Genomic DNA, 17,859 nt, shown 5'->3' with positions numbered 1-17,859 from the left:
AGTGGAGAGGAAACGGAGCCGCTCCGTGCAGAAGCGCAGAGACACCGAATCTTCATTGAGAAAATGCTTAAAACCCTGGTCTCCACGCTCGTGCTGATCCTTGTTTCCAGTGAGTCAGATTCTCATGTGGCATTTCTGGGCATTAATTAATTTTTTACCTGTGTCCGGGTGTCCTTCTCCATGACACTTCACGCTGCTGCTGCTGCTAGTTTCCCTGTCTATGTCTGGGGGATTTTCATGCTCTGTTGTTATTTTTTCCTCCCAGGCGGAGCGGTGGACGCGAAGGTTTCTCAGCCTGCTGCGCTGACTTTGCTGGCGGGGGGCAGGGCTGACCTCCCCTGTAACCACAGTGTCGCTGCCTATGACAGAGTTATTTGGTACTATCAGAGCCCCGGAGCTGCCCCTCGAGCTGTGATCTCTGGCTACAAGTCCGCGGATACATCGGGGTGGTTTGAACTGTCCATTGACCCCTCCCGCCGGTCCGCCCCGCTGCGCATCACCAAGGTGGCGGTGGAGGACTCGGGGGTGTATTACTGCGCCCTGAGAGACACAGCGAGAGGTAATGCAGCGGCCATGACCGGGATGCTCTGCAGTGCAGAGTTAAAGTGAAGGAGCTGTGGAATGTCTACCACAAAGTGTGGGAGACAAACCACCACTCCGGTGCTGCCCCCATGACCTGCCGTTTCTACAAAGAGCTGGACACAATACTTGGTGGCGCCCCACCTCCACTCCAAAGACCACCGTGGACACTTCAGAGGCAGTAGCAGGACAGAGTTCAACAAGGCAGGAGGAGAAAAGTGGGAGCGAGGGTGCTGAGGAGGAGGGGGACAGCACAGCTTCCCAAGATGCATGCAGCCAGGAGCTGTTTTCAAGCCAGGAGGAAGGTAGCCAGTTGCAGCAGACTGTGCTTGGGCAAAAACAAACAGCACAGTTGGTGTCCGGTAAGTGGCTTTTATTTGAGAAGGAAGTTATTTGGTGAAGGCTCATGGGGGAGGAGGGTTAGGGCTGCATGCATGCCTAGATGCAGTATAGGCTGTTTATGTGCTTTCTCACATGGTGGTAATCAGCCTCAGTGAGTTCTTCAAAGGTCTCATCCAGAAGCTGGGCAATGCACTTGCGCAGCTTCCTTGGCAGAGCTACTGTGCTCTTTGTCCCAGTAAGGCTAACATGTCTGTGCCACTGTGCCGTGATGGGTGGGGGGACCATTGCTGCACACAGGCAAGCTGCATGTGGGCCAGGGCGGAAGCCACATTGTAGTAGAAGATCCTCCCTTGCTTCCCAGGTCACCCTCAGCAGTGAGGTATCTTCCTGGATGAACCCATCCTGTGGAAAATGTGGGGACAGTGTTCAGTCTAGGGACCCCCTTCAGGTGTTGGCTCTCCCCAAGTCACAGAAACCCAGAGGACAGTACAGCAGTGAAACAATCAATCCCCCTTGACCCTGTACTTACTCACCATTTTGGGGCTCCTGTGGGTTATGTGCGCTCGTTTGGGATAGGCAATTTCTGCTATTCCGTACACTGTGCTTATCTTTAAATACAGCTGAATCATTGCACTGTCTAGTGTGAACAATGCTGCCTCTGTTAAGTGTTTCATTTTAGCTTTACAGATGCAACCTTGAGATCCCAGCCGTCCTTGTTATCAACGGCCAAAAGACTCCAAAGAATCAGGAAGCATCCGCAAAGAGGCAAAGAGGAGATGCTGCATAAAGTCATGCAGCAGTCCCTGAATGAAAATCAAAAAGTGCAGGAGTGGTGGGAGACTGAAAGGAGGCTCTGCACCAGCAGAATGCAGATTGCCGTCACCAAAGCACAGAGCAGCTGCTAAGCATCATGGAGTGTCAAGCGGTCTCGATACAGGCACTCAAAGCAATGCAGGCAGAGTACATCCACGCCCCCCTCCCCAGCAGCCCTTGTCCCAAATCTCTTTCCCTGGTGCCCCCATGTCACTGCCAACCCACTTTCCTCAACTTCCCAGTTCTTATCACCACCAACTGCCTCCAGTACCTGTAGCTTCACCATCCAGCCCTGCAAACTACGACCCTTCCCCACTGCACTCAACCCCCATCACCATGTATTTTAACCAGCCTGAAGAGCAGCAGTCATTGCACAGCACTCCAGACAGGAAGGCTGAGTATGATAACAGGACATGAACAAATCTCTGATTCTCCCGTTCCCCACCCCACCCCCTTTCCTCATCCCACACAGCACAGATGTGTCATGCCCTTTCTGTTTCCCAAGCAGCTGTGCTTCTTTTCAATAAATGAATTTTATTTTCAATAAATGAATTTTTTGGCTTTGAAAACATTCTTTCTTATCACATTAAGTAAAAGATACCAGGGCCGCCCGGGGGGGGGGCAAGAGGGGCAATTTGCCCCAGGCCCCGGGCCCCACAGGGGCCCCCACGAGAGTTTTTGGGGCCCTGGAGCGGGGTCCTTCACTTGCTCCGGGGGGGCCAGAAAACTCTCATGGGGCAGGGCGCAGGAGCTTCTTCCGCTCCCGGTCTTTGCCGGCGGGGGGGTCCTTCCGCTCTGGGGCAGAAGGACCCCCCACTGGTGAATTACCGCCGAAGCGGGACCCGCTGCCGACGTGCCGCCCGGTCTTTGGTGGTAATTCGGGGGCGGGGGACCCTTCCATTCCGGGACCCGCCGGCGAAGTGCCTCGAAGACCCGCGGTGGGGGCCCCCTGCCGCTGAATTACCGCCAAAGACTGAGCTGAAATTCGGTGGTGGGTCCCGCTTCGGTGGTAATTTGGCGGTGGGGGGGGCCCCCGCTGCAGGTCTTCAGGGCACTTCGCCGGCGGGTCCCAGAATGGAAGGGCCCCCCCGCGCTGCCGAAGACCCCAGGCCCCCGGAATCGTCTGGGCAGCCCTGAAAGATACTGTAGCCCAGGAAAGCAACAGGCACAGCAAGTGGGTGTATCATATGTAGCAAACACAGATTCCTACTAACAGTGGAAGCAGTGCACTTCACTCCCGTGCAGGGCACCAGACATTACTGGTGGCTTTCAGCCTCAAATTGCTCCCTCAAAGCATCCCTAATCCTTGCAGCCCCGTGCTGGGCCCCTCTAATAACCCTGCACACTGGACACGATTCATTTAGGACTGAATAGAGACTGAGAGTGGACAGGTCACTACAAAGCTAAATAAATTTGTTAGTCCCTAAGGTGCCACAAGTACTCCTCGTTTTTACAAAAAATAATTTTCCCTTGATAAATACTCACCCCTTCTTGTCAACGGTTTGAAATGGGCCACCTTGTTTACATTGGCCTCATTAGCACTACAACAGCGATTCCCACCCCTTCTTGTCAACTGCTGAGAATAGCCCACTTCCAGCTTCATTGAATTGGCTCGTTAGCACTGACCCCCCCCCCTTGGTAAGGCAACGCCCACCTTTTCCTGTGCTGTGTATTTATACCTCCACAGCATACATCCGATGACGTGAGTTTTAGCCCATGAAAGCTTATGTCCAAATAAATGTGTTAGTCTCTAAGGTACCAAAAGGAATCCTTGTTTTTGCGGATACAGACAGACATGGCTATCCCTCTGAAATCCCTTCCCCATCGGCAGGTATTTTGCCACGTGGGGGCGGTGTTGTGCCAGAGAAATAATTCCAGAAACAACTTTCTTCTCTCTGAATAACTCTGAACTTTCCTGACATCAACCCACCCACCTCTGCCCTGCCAACGCCCCCATCTCTGACAGCCCGATTCAGAAACCTCTTCCTAGCAGAGAGAGCCAGATCGAGAGGGAGACAAAAGCTCTTTCTCTTCCCTGCAGATGCCGGATACAGAGGCAAATTAATTCTGCCTGACGTTGGCACTTGGCACCACGATTCTTTTTGTCCCAGACCCTTTGAATCCTAGGGATGCGTTTGTCTTGGGTCTCAACTGTTTTCATCGTGTCTGTTCTAAGTGAGTGAGATTTCCTTCCTCAGCCTGCTCACCTGTGATGGATCCAGGCGATAACTCCCGTCTCTCTGGCTGGACGTGTCTCTAAATATGTGGTTATTATAACTGCCTGCATCTGTTAAGGTTCCCATGGATCTGAGTGTAGCTGCTGTCTTTCTGTCATCACGCGGTGTGTCTGTTATATCTTCCTGTATTTGTTATGTGCCATTAGCGCTTTATAAGGTGCCATCCCCTGGCCCCGATTCTTCTCTAAGCTTTCAGACACAAAGACAGGTCAGTTTTTATTGGTCCAGGGAACTATCATTGCTTTGTTGCAGAATCATAAAACCCAACGAGACCTTGACCTTGGTCCGAAGCTATTCTAATCTTGTCTCTTTTAAAGTGAATCGTTTTTCTTTAATCCTTTAAATCTTCCAGGGTCTAAGATCGAGTGGGCTCTTATTATAGCTGAGTGTCTACGTTGTATGAAGGCACATTGTGTTCCTGTTGTGTTTATATTATGCTGGAGTGATGGCATTATGGTTATGTATTAGATTTATACAATTGCCCAGTGTGCATTATGTTATATACATTAGGATACATATAGATTTAATGAAAACATAATATAACACTAGGCTATAGTAAGGACTGGATAGATAAAATATGTTACACATTATCTCTCTAGTCCCTACTATAGCTTAGTGTATATGTTTATATTAAATCTATATTTATCTGACAGATGACTCTCATCTGAATGTTCATAGTATGTTTTTACTATATATGTTTCTACTATATCTGAGTGCAAATATTTTTTTTATTCTAAATGTACATTGTGTTTCTATTTTGTGTGTGTGGATCTGTCATATTTCTATTAAATCTGATTGTAAATCTTATGGTTTGGGGTGTATCTGACTGCAATTGTGGTAATGATGCTGTTACATCTGTGTGTGTCATGTTTCCATTATATCTGGGAGTCAATACGTTGTACCCGTTATCTCTGACTGTATATTATCCTCTCTCCCTACCACCACAGAAGAGACCTATGGAGTCTCCGTGAGCCAGACTGAAGGGACCCGTATCATCTCCCAAGAGCACCCGGTGCTTCTGAATTGCAGCTACGAGACGTCTTTCACTGCTTTCCCCTTCTGGTACGTGCAGTACCCCACTGGGCCGCCCCGGTTCTTCCTGCGGGGCACGGGAAGGGAAGACGGGGATATGGGGATAGCGAAAGGGTTCAGCGCTACACACGATGAACAGAAAAAAACCTTCCACCTGTGGAAACGGTCCAGCGAACTGAGCGATTCCGCCACTTATTACTGCGCCGCGAGCGACACAGTGACACGGACCGGCAGGGGACCTGCGCAAAAACCGCGCCGGGTCTGTGCGGAGCAGCGGGGATGGGGGCTCTGGGGCAGAAGGGAGGGGAAGTCTGCAAGCACTGAACTTGGAACAGAACTCCCCCCCCCCTCTCGTTAGGTCTCTTCCTTCTTTGCCCTAATCCGGAGTTGCACCATCTCAGGAAAGATGGTGAATGCCATGAATCATCCATTAAAATAAAATCGGAAAAGACCGGAAAACATCCACCCTGTCCTGAACAACTCCGGTGAAAGCTGACTTCCGCCTGTTCTTGAAGGAAAGTGCCGCTTGTGCAGGGAAAGCCCCTGGTGGGCCGGCCGGTTTGTTTACCTGCCCCATCCGCAGGTCTGATCACGGCTCCCACTGGCTGCAGTTTGCTGCTCCAGGCCAATGGGAGCTGCTGGAAGCGGTGGCCAGTAAGTCCCTCTGTCTGTGCCGCTTCCTGCAGCTGCCAGTGGCCCGGAGCAGCGATCCGCGGCCAGTCGGAGCCACGATCCGATGGGACAGGTAAACAAACTGGCCTGGCCTGCCAGGGTCTTCCGCTACTCAAGCGGTGACCCCAGTTTGAGAATCCCGGTGTTACTGCGTACATACAGGTGGTTACTCTTCCCTTTGTATTGATGACAATGTGTAACAGTATGAAACCTCAGCGGGTGGAAGCCTGTGTGGTTCCCTTTATCTCAATGAAGCTATGGCTCTTTAGGCCATTTGGGGATAGGGTACATTAAATACCAAACCTTGTGGTGCCTATTTGTCATTATTTCTCCCCTCTGTCTGCATTAATGGTTTGTAAATTGAGGTTTAACGTCACAATCCCCCCCCCCCCGCCGCCCCAATTTTAAATGAAATGAGGGAATGGGAACAGCTGGTTTAAATGCGCATGGCAGAGTCAAGGGACCTGCAGCAATCCACACTAGCTGAGGATTTAGCCCGTAAACGTGGCAATTCTGGAAGGGACCCGGGGTCACCTGTGATTATGATAACACGTAGGCGCCCCCTGCTGTGCCAGGCAAATACAGAACAAACACAGGCGGTGTCTTCCCTGACTCCACTTACACTGCAAGTGGAAGCGGAGACAACATGTGGGTGCAGAGAAACAGAGGGAGGAACACAAAGGAAACACAGAAAGGACATTGGGTAACACGACAGGCTGCGGTCTCAGCACAACAGCTGCTGCCTAACCCGGCTCAGCATCACACCAGGCAGGTTTTACAGCTGGCTAGTATGGCTGGGGTGTTGTAAAAGAAACCGTGTTAGCGGCTGAGCAAGTTCCCCCGCGGAAGTGCCGCAAGAGGGCCCTGTTGTACCAGCCCCTCCCCCAAGTGCGGAGCTGTCATTTCACAGCCTGCTGCTTCACGTGGTCTCGGATTCCCGGCAATTCCCCCGCCCCAGCTCTCAGACACCCCGCAGAAGCCAGGGAGCCTAGTTCACGGGCAGTACCAGGCTGCTGTGTGGTTAGCACCGTAGGCACCCCGCAGAGGAGAGCTGCACCGCAAAGAAAGCGGTGGCTCTATATTCTACAGACATCTTTCCCCACTTCTCCTCACGGCTGGGGAAGGCAAGGGAGCAGCTTCTCTCTGCAGCTCGGGAACAAGGTTCTAGCTCATCTGAGCCCCTGAAGATGTTCCTCACCTGGGTCTCAGTTGTTGCAATATTTTCCACTCTCGGTGAGTAAAATCTCAGGTCTATTGGGCCAGATCCTTAGCTGCTGTGAATTGTCACAACTCCGTGGAAAACAGTGTGGAGTTACAAGAAGATGCGGAGTTAGCCCTAATTTCGTGTTTATAAATCGCCAGTTTATAAATCTTAGCCCCGTCGCCTCCGTTTTTCGAAGCTTGGAAGGTAGATAAACATCCCAGGGCTGCTTCTTTAGGTTTAATAGCTCTCCATTTATGCTCAGTTTGAAGGCTTTTTACTTCTGGTTAAACAGATGCCAACAGCATGAGGGGACATCGAAGGTTTAATAATCATAAGGAAATTTGGGGATAGAACAAGCAATATCCTCAATAAGGTTCAGTTGAGAAGTATATATTAATCGTATTATATTGGAGATATGTTGTGCTGTATTCTATTCTACAAAGGAGACTAAGGGATTTGGTGCCAAGCTGTGATAGAACTGGCTTTTGAGTGCCCAACGCCTTTAAGATCCTCAGAAAATCCCATCCACAATCAACCATTTTTTTCATTCACAGAACAGACCTATGGAAATTCGGTGACACAAACTGAAGGCACCATTGCGGTCCGTGAAGGAAAACCGGTGCTTCTGAATTGCACCTATAAAACATCTGGCTCTCCAGTGCCCTTCTGGTACGTGCAGTATCCACACGAAGCCCCTCGCCTCTTGCTGGCAGAGTATGAAGCAACAGACGAGGAGGAGAGAAAGCGCAGGAGAGGCTTTTCTGCTAAACACGAGAGAAACCCAATATCCTTCCATCTAAATAAAAACTCCAGCGAAGTCAGCGACTCTGCTCTCTATTTCTGTGCCTTGGGTGACACAGTGACTGAAACCCACAGGGAAGCTGCACAAAAACCCACTGAGTGGCTGATCTGATAAGTGCTTGTTTGCCAGACGGAAGACCAGCCTCTCAGCTGATGTGTGTCGCTGTCACTTCATTGGCAGGAGTGGGTCAGTTGCCCATTTAAGACACGGCACCCATCAAATCCCTCTCCTTCCACATGAGAGGATTAGGATTGCAACTGGTGGTTTGACTTTAGCAGAATGGTTGGCATTGTATTATCTCCCGAAGGGCTACAGCAGCATCAACCAATGACCAACCAGCTTTCACAAAGCACAATACAGTATTCAGCCCAAAAGCACTACAGAGAAAACCTATAATAAAAACAATAAAATGCCTGCATGGAGAAACTTGATGTAGGCTCACCCATCTTCCACATGGAGATCCCTCAGATACCTTCAGTAGGGTTTTGCCTTCTTGGTTAAAGTCTCATGTCAAGTAATGTTTCACAAATGGAAAATTAAAGAGTCACCCAGAACAGGCCGTGGAACATACAATATTCCTGGGGGAATTTTGCACCACTGCACACGTGCAGAATTTATGTGTCCCGCAGAATTCCTCTCTCTCATAGAAAATACATTCTGCCCCAGAAGTGCTGCAATTTTGCCTTTTGCTCACCAGAGGCAACTGTAGTACCAGAAGAGTCAGCAGCATGAACGCAGAATTTTTTGGTGCAGAATTTATTTTTTTGGTGCAGAATTCCCCCAGGAGTAAATATAATAACTCAATGCCCAATTCACAAATAGGAAGGAGGCATCCCAGCCATACACCCTGCTAGTCCAGACGCAGTTATCTGGCTTCACCATCTAAATGTCAAATTATAGTTGTTGCTCTACATTTACATCAGCCATACCAAGAAGAGGATGGATCAAGTGAGGGCCAACCCTTGAATTAATTCAGGTTGACACGTCACTCTGTTTGGGGCCTCTGTTCCCCAAGCCTCCTGAAACAGGTAAAACCAGACATTGCCCCTTTCCCCAGGGGGACAAAATTTCAAAGGCTGGGGGTGTTGAGACTGAGTATTAATTATTCTGCACTGACGCCAGATTTCTCAGGAAACTCGCCTAGTGACCCAGAAACACAAAGAGACACAGAAGACTTAAATGAACCAAGTGTCTGTGAAAATTCTAGGAGCCCATGGCCTCTGGCACAGCTCAACAGAAGAGTCTTGGAGGGTTTTGCAGGCTCCAAGATCTCACTTTTATCCCACTTGGTTCCTCCGCGCCCCCTCCCATCAGAAAAGAAAGAGGAAGTGGTTCTAAATCCCTTTCCATAAGATCAGGCAGGTTTTGCAGATGGGAGAAAAGCTTCTTAGCTGGGTCGCAAACTTTCCTCTCTTCCCACAAGGTAGCGCTCTTTCACCAACTCACGGTTCATGCCGAGGTGTCAGACAGCATCTTCCTCAACTGGGCCTCTGATTCCCCTGAAATCGCTCCTCCCCCTTCCTTACAAACACCGTGTCTAAGCCGGGGACCCTACATTAAAGGCAACAGCAGGCTGCTGTGTGGTTACCACCCTAGTGTCATTCAGCAGAGGAGACCAGCTCCAGTAAGACAGGAGGTGGGTATATATTAAGGCATCTCCCAGAGGAGCCATTCCTTCCCACCTCCTCTTCACTGCTGGAGAAGGCAAGGAAGAAACTTAATTTCTGGGTGTGTTGGAGAAGGTTCTACCCCACTTCATCCCCTGAAAATGTTCTTCCTCCGGGTCTCGGTTATTGCGATACTTCCCATTCTAGGTGAGTCAGAGTTGAGCAATATTACAGATCTATTTCTCCAGATCCTCAGTGGGTGTAAAGCAGTTTAGCTTAATAGAAAATCACTAGCATTTATAGGCTTTACATCAACTATGCATTTTCTTCCCTACCTCACCATGTTTTATAACTCTTCCCTCTCCTCCTTTACCTGGGAAGTTTGAAAGGGAAAACAAGATATGCTCCTGCAGAGTATAAAACAACCTGTAGTTGAGGGGAGTTTTGTTTTCCAAGGTGGCTGGTTTTTTTTAACTAAAAAAAAATTAATGAAATTTTGATTATTTTTTTCAGGTTCATAGAATTTTTCACAGGAATGAGACAACCACCCAACCCTCCAAAAGCAAACACAAACTACATACAACGCTAAAAACAAACAACCCCTCGCCCCAAATAGGTCTGGCAGTAACGTATTTTACACCCACTATCATCTGTCCCTAAATCTCTGTCAATGGCAGTGATTAATAACCGGATGTTTCCTAAGAACTCCAATTTTACTGCATTTCAAGAGGATTTAGGTACCTAAATCTTTTAGGATCCTTTGCAAATCCTAACCATCTTTTATATTTAAGGTGCGAATGGCAATTCTGTCACACAGACCGAAAGCAGCGTGACTTTATGCGAAGGGGAACCGGTGCTTCTGAATTGTACCTATCAGACCACCGGCTACCCAACTCTCTTCTGGTACGTGCAGTATGGCAGCCAAGCACCCAGGCTATTTCTGAGAGATGGTTCCGCTGACCCGGAGGAAGGTAATAGGAAAGACTTTTCTGCTCATCACAAGGATCGAACCTATCACCTCCACAAACTTGCCTCCCAAGTGAGCGATTCCGGTGTCTATTACTGCGCCATGAGCCCCACAGAGAGTCATATGCACTCACTGGCAGCACAAAAACCAATTCACAGTGTTTGCCAACAACTCCTCTCAGAAACACAGGCGTTCCCTGGCTGGATCAGACCAGGTTAAAAACAGTGTCCTCGTAATGGAAATGGCCAAAGACTGAAACAAGGGAAAGCACAAAAAAATCTTGAATTGGGATAATCGGACTCTATGGAATATCTCTCCCTAACTCCTATTGGCTAGAGGGTGGTAAATACCCTAAAGCAGGCAGATGTGTAGCCAACCCAGACGTCTAGAAACCTTTTAAATGTAACCAGGGATATTCTCATTACCGTTAGATAATGAGATAATATTGCCTGGACGGGGCACTGATCTGGGGCTCAGGAGACTGAATTCCTGGCTCGGCCAGTTGCACAAGTCACCTCACCTCCTTCTGTCTCAGTTCCCACCTCTGTAAAATAGGAATAAAATTACAACCCACTTATGTAAAGCACGTTGAGATCTAAAGATGAAAAGACTATAGAAGAACTAAGCATCACCATCACCGAGATGGGGATATAAAAATTAGAAGAGGAACAAGGACTAGAATAACGTAGAAAACAATAATCCTTTTTGAATTATGTTAAAGTCTTGACACCAATTACATCTTGTAGCAATGAATTCCACAGGCAAAATGATGGCCACGTTACGGTATTTCCATGATATAAGGTAAGTTGTCTTGGCAGAATTCGGTTTCTATATATCATTTAAAATCTGACTGTCATAAACAGACAGTTAAGGGTTAATGCCTCTTTTACCTGTAAAGGATTAAGAAGTTGACCTAGCCTCGTTGGCACCTGACCAGAGGAACCAATGGGGGGACAAGATGTTTCAAGAGAAAGGAGGGAAGTTTTCCTTTGTCTCAGTGTTAGTTTCAGTTTTGTGCCTGAGTGAAAAGACCCAGGAGTCAAACAGGGTAGTGAGTATTAAAGAAGGAATAAATTAGTTTATGTTTATTTTCTTTTGTGACTTGTCTTGTGCATTAGAGGGATAATCAAATTGGGTCTTCTTTTGTGTAACTAAGGTTTTGCCCAGGGGAACATCCTTGTGTTTTGAATCTGTTTGTCTGTGAGAGTAGCTTGTATGCTAATCTCTCAGAGGTATTTCTTTTACCCTTTTTCTTTAATTAAAAGTCTTCTTTTTAAGAACCTGATTGATTTTTCCTTGTTTTAAGATCCAAGGGGTTTGGATTGGTGTTCACCAGGAGTGGTGGAGGAGTCTCTCAAGATTACCCAGGGAAGACATACAGTACTTGGGAGGGAGAGATTTTTGGGGGGAAGACAGAGTTTCCCAAATGACTCATAAACAGCTGTTTGAAGATGTGGGTGGTGGCAGCAGACTGATCTACTCTGGTAGTTAAGCTTAGGGGTTCTCATGCAGGTCCCCACATCTGTACCCTAAAGTTCAGAGTGGAGGTGAAACCTATGACACTGACAATGAACAAATTCTTAAAAATAAACATTGATATTGTGTGTATATATATTTACAGTTTATTTTTAAGCATTCTTCATTGTCAGCTTAAATTTTCACTGATTCAGGAAATTCGTGGGGGATGGGATGGGGTGGTCAGACAACTGGTGGGTCAGACAATAATGATTTAATGACAGTAGAGGAGAAGATTCAGAAAGTTAAATCTTTAGAAACATTGAAACACAAAAATTGTGATCACATGCCAAAATATTCACAATAAATATCCTTAAATAAAACTCTAATGAGTTCTCAAGAAGCATCTTTTCTTACTTTTCTTACTTACTTCTTACTCTCTGTACATTTCAACCATCATGGATGGAATTATTTTTAGTTGGTTTGTGTGCCGGTGGTATCAACATTTACCCATAAAAATCTAATTCTTCCAACCCTGTAGATAACCCTTATAAATGTCTCCCCCATTCTTTGATATATCCTAATATTAAGGGATCAAACCCTCAGCTAGTGCAACTCAGTGCGGCGCCCCGGGAATCAGTGGGGAAGACATCCCCCATCCATTCTCTCACTCATTTGCTCACTTGGTGGCAGCGTTGCATCCGCAAAAATACATCCTATCAATGGAGCACATTGCATTTCAGCCACTATCCATTTCTGAACCCTGCCTTCTACAGTCCCCACCTCCTCCTGCAGCTCAGAGACTGTGAGAAAGAATTCAAGGGAAAGTGCTCATAAGAAAGAGACACTTGCATACGCTTGCAGAATGAGCATCTCGAGAGATGCAATATAGGTGTTAAAGGCATCACCACAAACACAAGAGTTTCACGTTACCCTTGTTTTTTTCTGGTAAAGGAAGAAGTCGCAGCTTCCTTTTTGTGCATAGGATCAGGGGACGGGGATTATTAAAACACCAAATGATTACAATGAAAATGTCTCTTACTTTCTCTCTGCTGATTGAATTTTTGTTGTTTAAAGTGAGTATGGTTTCATTCCAGGGCATTAACTATTTTGTTTTCATTTTATAATTGGTGGTTCTATTCTCTTTTCTTTTAATCTATTCGAGTCTATTTCTTACACCTGTCAACCTGTCAACCTGCCAATGGCCAAATGGGAAACTCTGAGAGCTGGGAAAGACCAAAGTGGAGGTGTGTGTGGGGGGGGGTCCGAAATAAAATTATTTACTAGGCAAAATGAAAAAAAAATAGATGGGATTTCTTTTGAGTAAATGGTTCTTTATTTCGGATTTAAATACATTTCAACAATAGAAAGAAGCTGGGCACCCTGTTTTTTGAGGGGAAGGTAAGTAATTGTGGAAGTAAACTGAGTGAGGTCTTTGCGAATGGGGTACACTTGAAAGGATATTTTGTTATGATAATGTCGTGTTTGGCTGAGATTTTGAAAAGATTTTAAAGCAGTGAGGAGCCCTTCTACAGTTAAATTTGGGCTCCACCTGCCTTAACATATGAAAATTCCAGCCCTAACCAATTTTGCTTTCTTTTGCAGAAAGGACCTGTGCAAACCCAATGACGGAACCCGAACGCATCATCATGATCCATGAAGGAAAACCAGTACTTCTCCACTGCACTTATAACTCCTCTGTGGTTCAGTCTCTCTTCTGGTAGGAGCGGTATCCCCAAGAAGCCCCTCGCCTGTTGCTGACACAATATGAAGCATCGGACGAGGAAGAGAAGAGACATTGTCATAAACAGACAGTTTAGGGTTAATGCCTCTTTTACCTGTAAAGGGTTAAGAAGTTCACCTAGCCTAGCTGACACCTGACCAGAGGAACCAATGGGGGAACAAGATGTTTCAAAAGGAAGGAGGGAAGTTTCCTTTGTTTAGTCAGTTTCAGCCAGAGTGAAAAAGATCAAGGAACCAGCCTCTTATCAGAGTAGTAAGTTTAGAAAGGAATAAATAGGTTTATATTTATTTTCTTTTGTAACTTGTCTTGGTGCAATTAGGGGAATTATCAAATTGGGTATTCTTGTGTGTATTAAGGTTTTGCCCAGGGGAACATCCTGTGTCTTCAATCTATTGTCTGTGAGATTAGCTGGTATGCTGTCTCCCAGAGTTTTTTTCCCCTTTCTTTTACCTTTCTTTTCTTTAATTAAAAGCCTTCTTTTTAAGAACCTGATTGATTTATTTCCTGTTTTTTAGATCCAAGGGAACTGAATCTGGACTCACCAGGGATTGATGGGGGGAAAAAAGGGAGAGGGAAGGAGTAATTCTTCCTTGTTTTTGAGATCCAAGGGAATTGGATCTGGACTCACCAGGGAATTGGTGGAGGAGTTTCTCAAGGCTACTCAGGGAGGGGAAGGTTTTTGGGGGAAAGAGAGTGTCCCAGGTATTCAGAAAATCTGGATGGTGGCAGGAGACCAGATCTAAGCTGGTAATTAAGCTTAGAAGTGTCCATGCAGGTCCCCACAGCTGTACCCTAAAGTTCAGAGTGGGGGTGAGACCTATAACAGACGCAGGCAAAGGTTCTCTGCTAAACTGAAAAAAAACTCCAAATCCTTCTCCCTGGAGTAAAACTCCAGCGAAGTGAGCGACTCTGCTGCCTATTACTGCACCATGAGAGACACAGCGAGCAAAGCCACCTGGGGAGCTGTACAAAACCCCCACTGGCTGAGAAACACAAATGACTGAAATAGCCGAGACTTTGGGTGTCCCAGGAGCTTGAAGTGCAATGTTCTGGATCCAGAACTGGACACAGAATGCAGATCCCTATTCTTAAAAACTTTCAATAACCCTGACATGTTCTAATCCCCATTCTTTATTCTAGTCCAGGTGAGGGGTAGGATAAAAGGTTAGGGGTTAAGAGCCTAGGGTATTGCGTGTATGGCAATGAGTTAGAATTTAGGGTTACATTTATTGTTATTGGTAAGGATTAGGGATTAGGGTTATGGCTATTTAAGGTTATGGTTAAGATTCAGATTGAAACTTTAGGACTGAAGCGTGGTTAGAAGCTAGAGGGTGGAAATTGGTGTTAGGTCTATTTTAGGGTTAGTGTTTTAATTTTGGGTTTAGGATTAGTGCTAAGCAGTTAGTGCTAGCAGTAGGTTAGGGATAGGATTGTGTTTGTAGTTACCCTTTTCTCTTATGGTTACGGTTAGATAAATTGTTGTGGCAGGTTAGGATTTAGGGTTAGGACTAGGATTAGAATTAGGATTGGGTTTCCATTTAGTGTTAGGGTCAGAGTTAATTTTTTTGTGAGGGTTGGGGACAGGATTAGAGGAAATTAGGATTAGAGTTAGGAGCTGGCGTTAGGGTTAGGTAAGGGTAGTGGTACAGCTAAGGTTAGAGTTAGGTTAGGGTGAGGGTTCTGGCGATTTTTAGGTTAGGTTTAAGGTTAAGGTTTATGTTCTGTTTAGGGTTAGGATTTCAGCATTACGTTATGGCTCTGGGGGAATTAGAGTAAGGGATTGGGATAAAGATTCAGAGTTAATAGCAGGGATGGGGGATAGGTTTAGCATTAGGATTTTGAGTTAGGGTTTAAGATTATAGTTAGGGTTGAGCACTAAAGTTGATCATAGTTTTAAAGGAAACTAGGAAATGCAGGTTCATAGTGGATCAGGCTCCACTTTGTCCAGTATTTTGTCTCCAGAAGTAGCCAGTACAATATGCTTCTGTGGAGGTACAAGGGACCCTTCGCTGAATGGACATGGGACAACCTGTCCTTAGGAAAAATGTCTTTCTACCCACCCCCCCATTCAACATTATTTTATTCCCTGGAGCAGGAAGTTTACTTCCTCAGATAATATTTTAATTAATATCTCAGTTTTTATTTTGGGTAAAACAAAGTGACCCTAAAATCCCCTCTGCACTGATTAACAGATTAGCACACAGAGTGTCGCTGTTATACCTGTGAGACCTATTCCATTTGTCTGTGATACAAAGAGTCTTTCCTTTCATGACCTCTGCAGTCTCCTCCTGTAACTCTTCTTCTCAGAGATTGTCAAAGTTCGAGGGGTATTGCAGACAGACAAGGGACCAGCATACCGCTAGCACAGCTGCTAAGCCTTTGCAAAAGCAGAGATATAATCACTTTCAAAGGCATCACATCCAAAGCAAACTTTTGTCTTTGCTCTTCTGTGCATCAGGGAACGAAAAGGACACAGCTGTGGATGTGGAAAAGGACAGATTTTGCAAGATTATTAAACAAATTATTAAAACGGACATGCCATTTTCTCTTTCTCCTTCATGGTTTTGATAATTTTTTGTTTGAGTATAATTTGTTTTAAACTATTTTATTGTTTTCCATTTTATAAGTTATATTTTTGCAGGGATCAAGACAGTCTATTAAATTTTTCTTACCTTTCAATCTTTCAGTGCCTAAATATGAAACTGAAAGCTGAGAGAGATGCAACATGAAGGACATATAACATTATTCACGTGAAAAATGAAAAAGAGATGGGATTCCTTCTGTAAATGGTTATTTCTGATGTAAATAATTTAAGAATAAAAGGAATTTTTAAGGATTGGGGAGATAGGTAATTGTAGTAGTAAATTGAATGAGATCTTTGGACATGAGGAATACTTGACAAAATGTCTCATGTTATGTTTGGCTGAGAGTTTGGAAAGATTTTAAGGAAGTGAGGACCCAATCTACAGTTCAGTTTGGGACCCCAAATGCCTTAAGATATTATGAAGCCCCTGGAGAGCTGCACGCAATCCCCACTGAGTGAGAAACACAAAGGGCTGAAATAGCTGAGACTTCAGGTGACTCAGAGTGTAATCTCTATTCCTTAATATCTCTGTTTTATTCTTCACCCTGTCCCCCTTTTTTTTTATCCTAGACCTAGGTAGCATTTAGGTTACAATTAGGAGTAAGGGATTAAAGGTTACTATGATTACACCTACTGCTTAGAATGTAGGTTAAATGTATTTGTATTATTGAGGTTAAGGATTAGGGTTGGGATTAACACTTTGGGTTGGAGTGCAGTCAGGAGCTAGAGGGGTGGAGATTAGAGTTAGACCGATTAAGAGTTAGTATTTAAGATTAGGGTGTAGGATTAGTGTTAGGTTCAGGTTATGTATATAGTTAGCTATGGTTGGGGTAAATAAATCTTAGTGTTACAGTAGGGGTAGAAGTTAGTGTGCTGGTTAGGATAGGGGTTATGTTTAACTGAGACCGCCGACCAGGGCAATAACCCACTTCCTTCCCTGATGGATCAAGGGATGCACCCCACCCATATACTTATCTGCTACACTGATACTGACTTGGACTTCTTATTCATCCCATGGGTGATGTACCGGAGCCCACTTATCCACTGACACTTTAAAAACCCTTGCACCCCAATCTGGCTCTATGCCGGTTATGCTATATGTATGTATGTATGTTTTCATCCTTGCAAACGATATCTGTAACCCCCCATAACCCAAGCCTGACCTCAGATGTACAGTACCTTCCCTCTTAGTTCATGTATATTTCATTTCAAACATTCACTTTAATAAAGTATTAGGGTCAGGGTTAAATTTATAATTAGGGTTAGAAGAAAGTTATATTTAGGAGTTAGTTTTAGGATTACTGTTTCAAGTTAGGTTAGATTGAATGCTAGGGCTGAGGTTATGTTTATGATTAGGCTTAAGGTCAGGGTTTCTCAAACTGGGGTCGATGCTTGTGTAGGGAAAGCCACTAGCGGGCCGGCTGGTGTGTTTACCTGCCCGGTCCACAGGTCCGGTCGATTGTGGCTCCCACTGGCCACGTATCACTGCTCCATGCCAATGGGAGCTGCTGGCTGCGATCGGTGGGAGCCGCGATCGGTGGGACCTGCGAGCAGAGCAGGTAAACAAACCGGCCAGCCCACCAGGGGCTTTCCCTACACAAGCGAGGATCCCCGTTTGAGAAACCCTGCTCTATATTGTCTCATTAGGCACCTTATTACCTATAATAACTGAACACTAAATGACTTGCCCAAAGTGACCCAGAAAATTTGTGGCAGAACCTGGAATCAAAGCCGGACTAATTTGCATCTTTTGGGGGATAATTTTCAAAATTTGCTAACCCGCCCGTAATTCAGACATAAAACAATACCCTCATTTTCACA

General features: G+C 45.7%; 1 gene segment (V, D, J or C); it reads left to right on the top strand.

Moving 5' to 3' along the window:
* Positions 1 to 63: 63 nt before the first annotated feature.
* Positions 64 to 609, top strand: LOC123347736. The segment is given in 2 exon segments: positions 64 to 109; positions 266 to 609. Coding segments are annotated over 2 exon segments (390 nt in total).
* The last annotated feature ends 17,250 nt before the right edge of the window (positions 610 to 17,859 follow it).

This window comes from Mauremys mutica, chromosome 13, assembly GCF_020497125.1.
Source record: "Mauremys mutica isolate MM-2020 ecotype Southern chromosome 13, ASM2049712v1, whole genome shotgun sequence".
In the NCBI taxonomy this organism is placed as follows: Eukaryota; Metazoa; Chordata; order Testudines; family Geoemydidae; genus Mauremys; species Mauremys mutica.
Note: the sequence above shows the minus strand (reverse complement) of the source record. Positions and strands in the feature narration are given on the sequence as shown.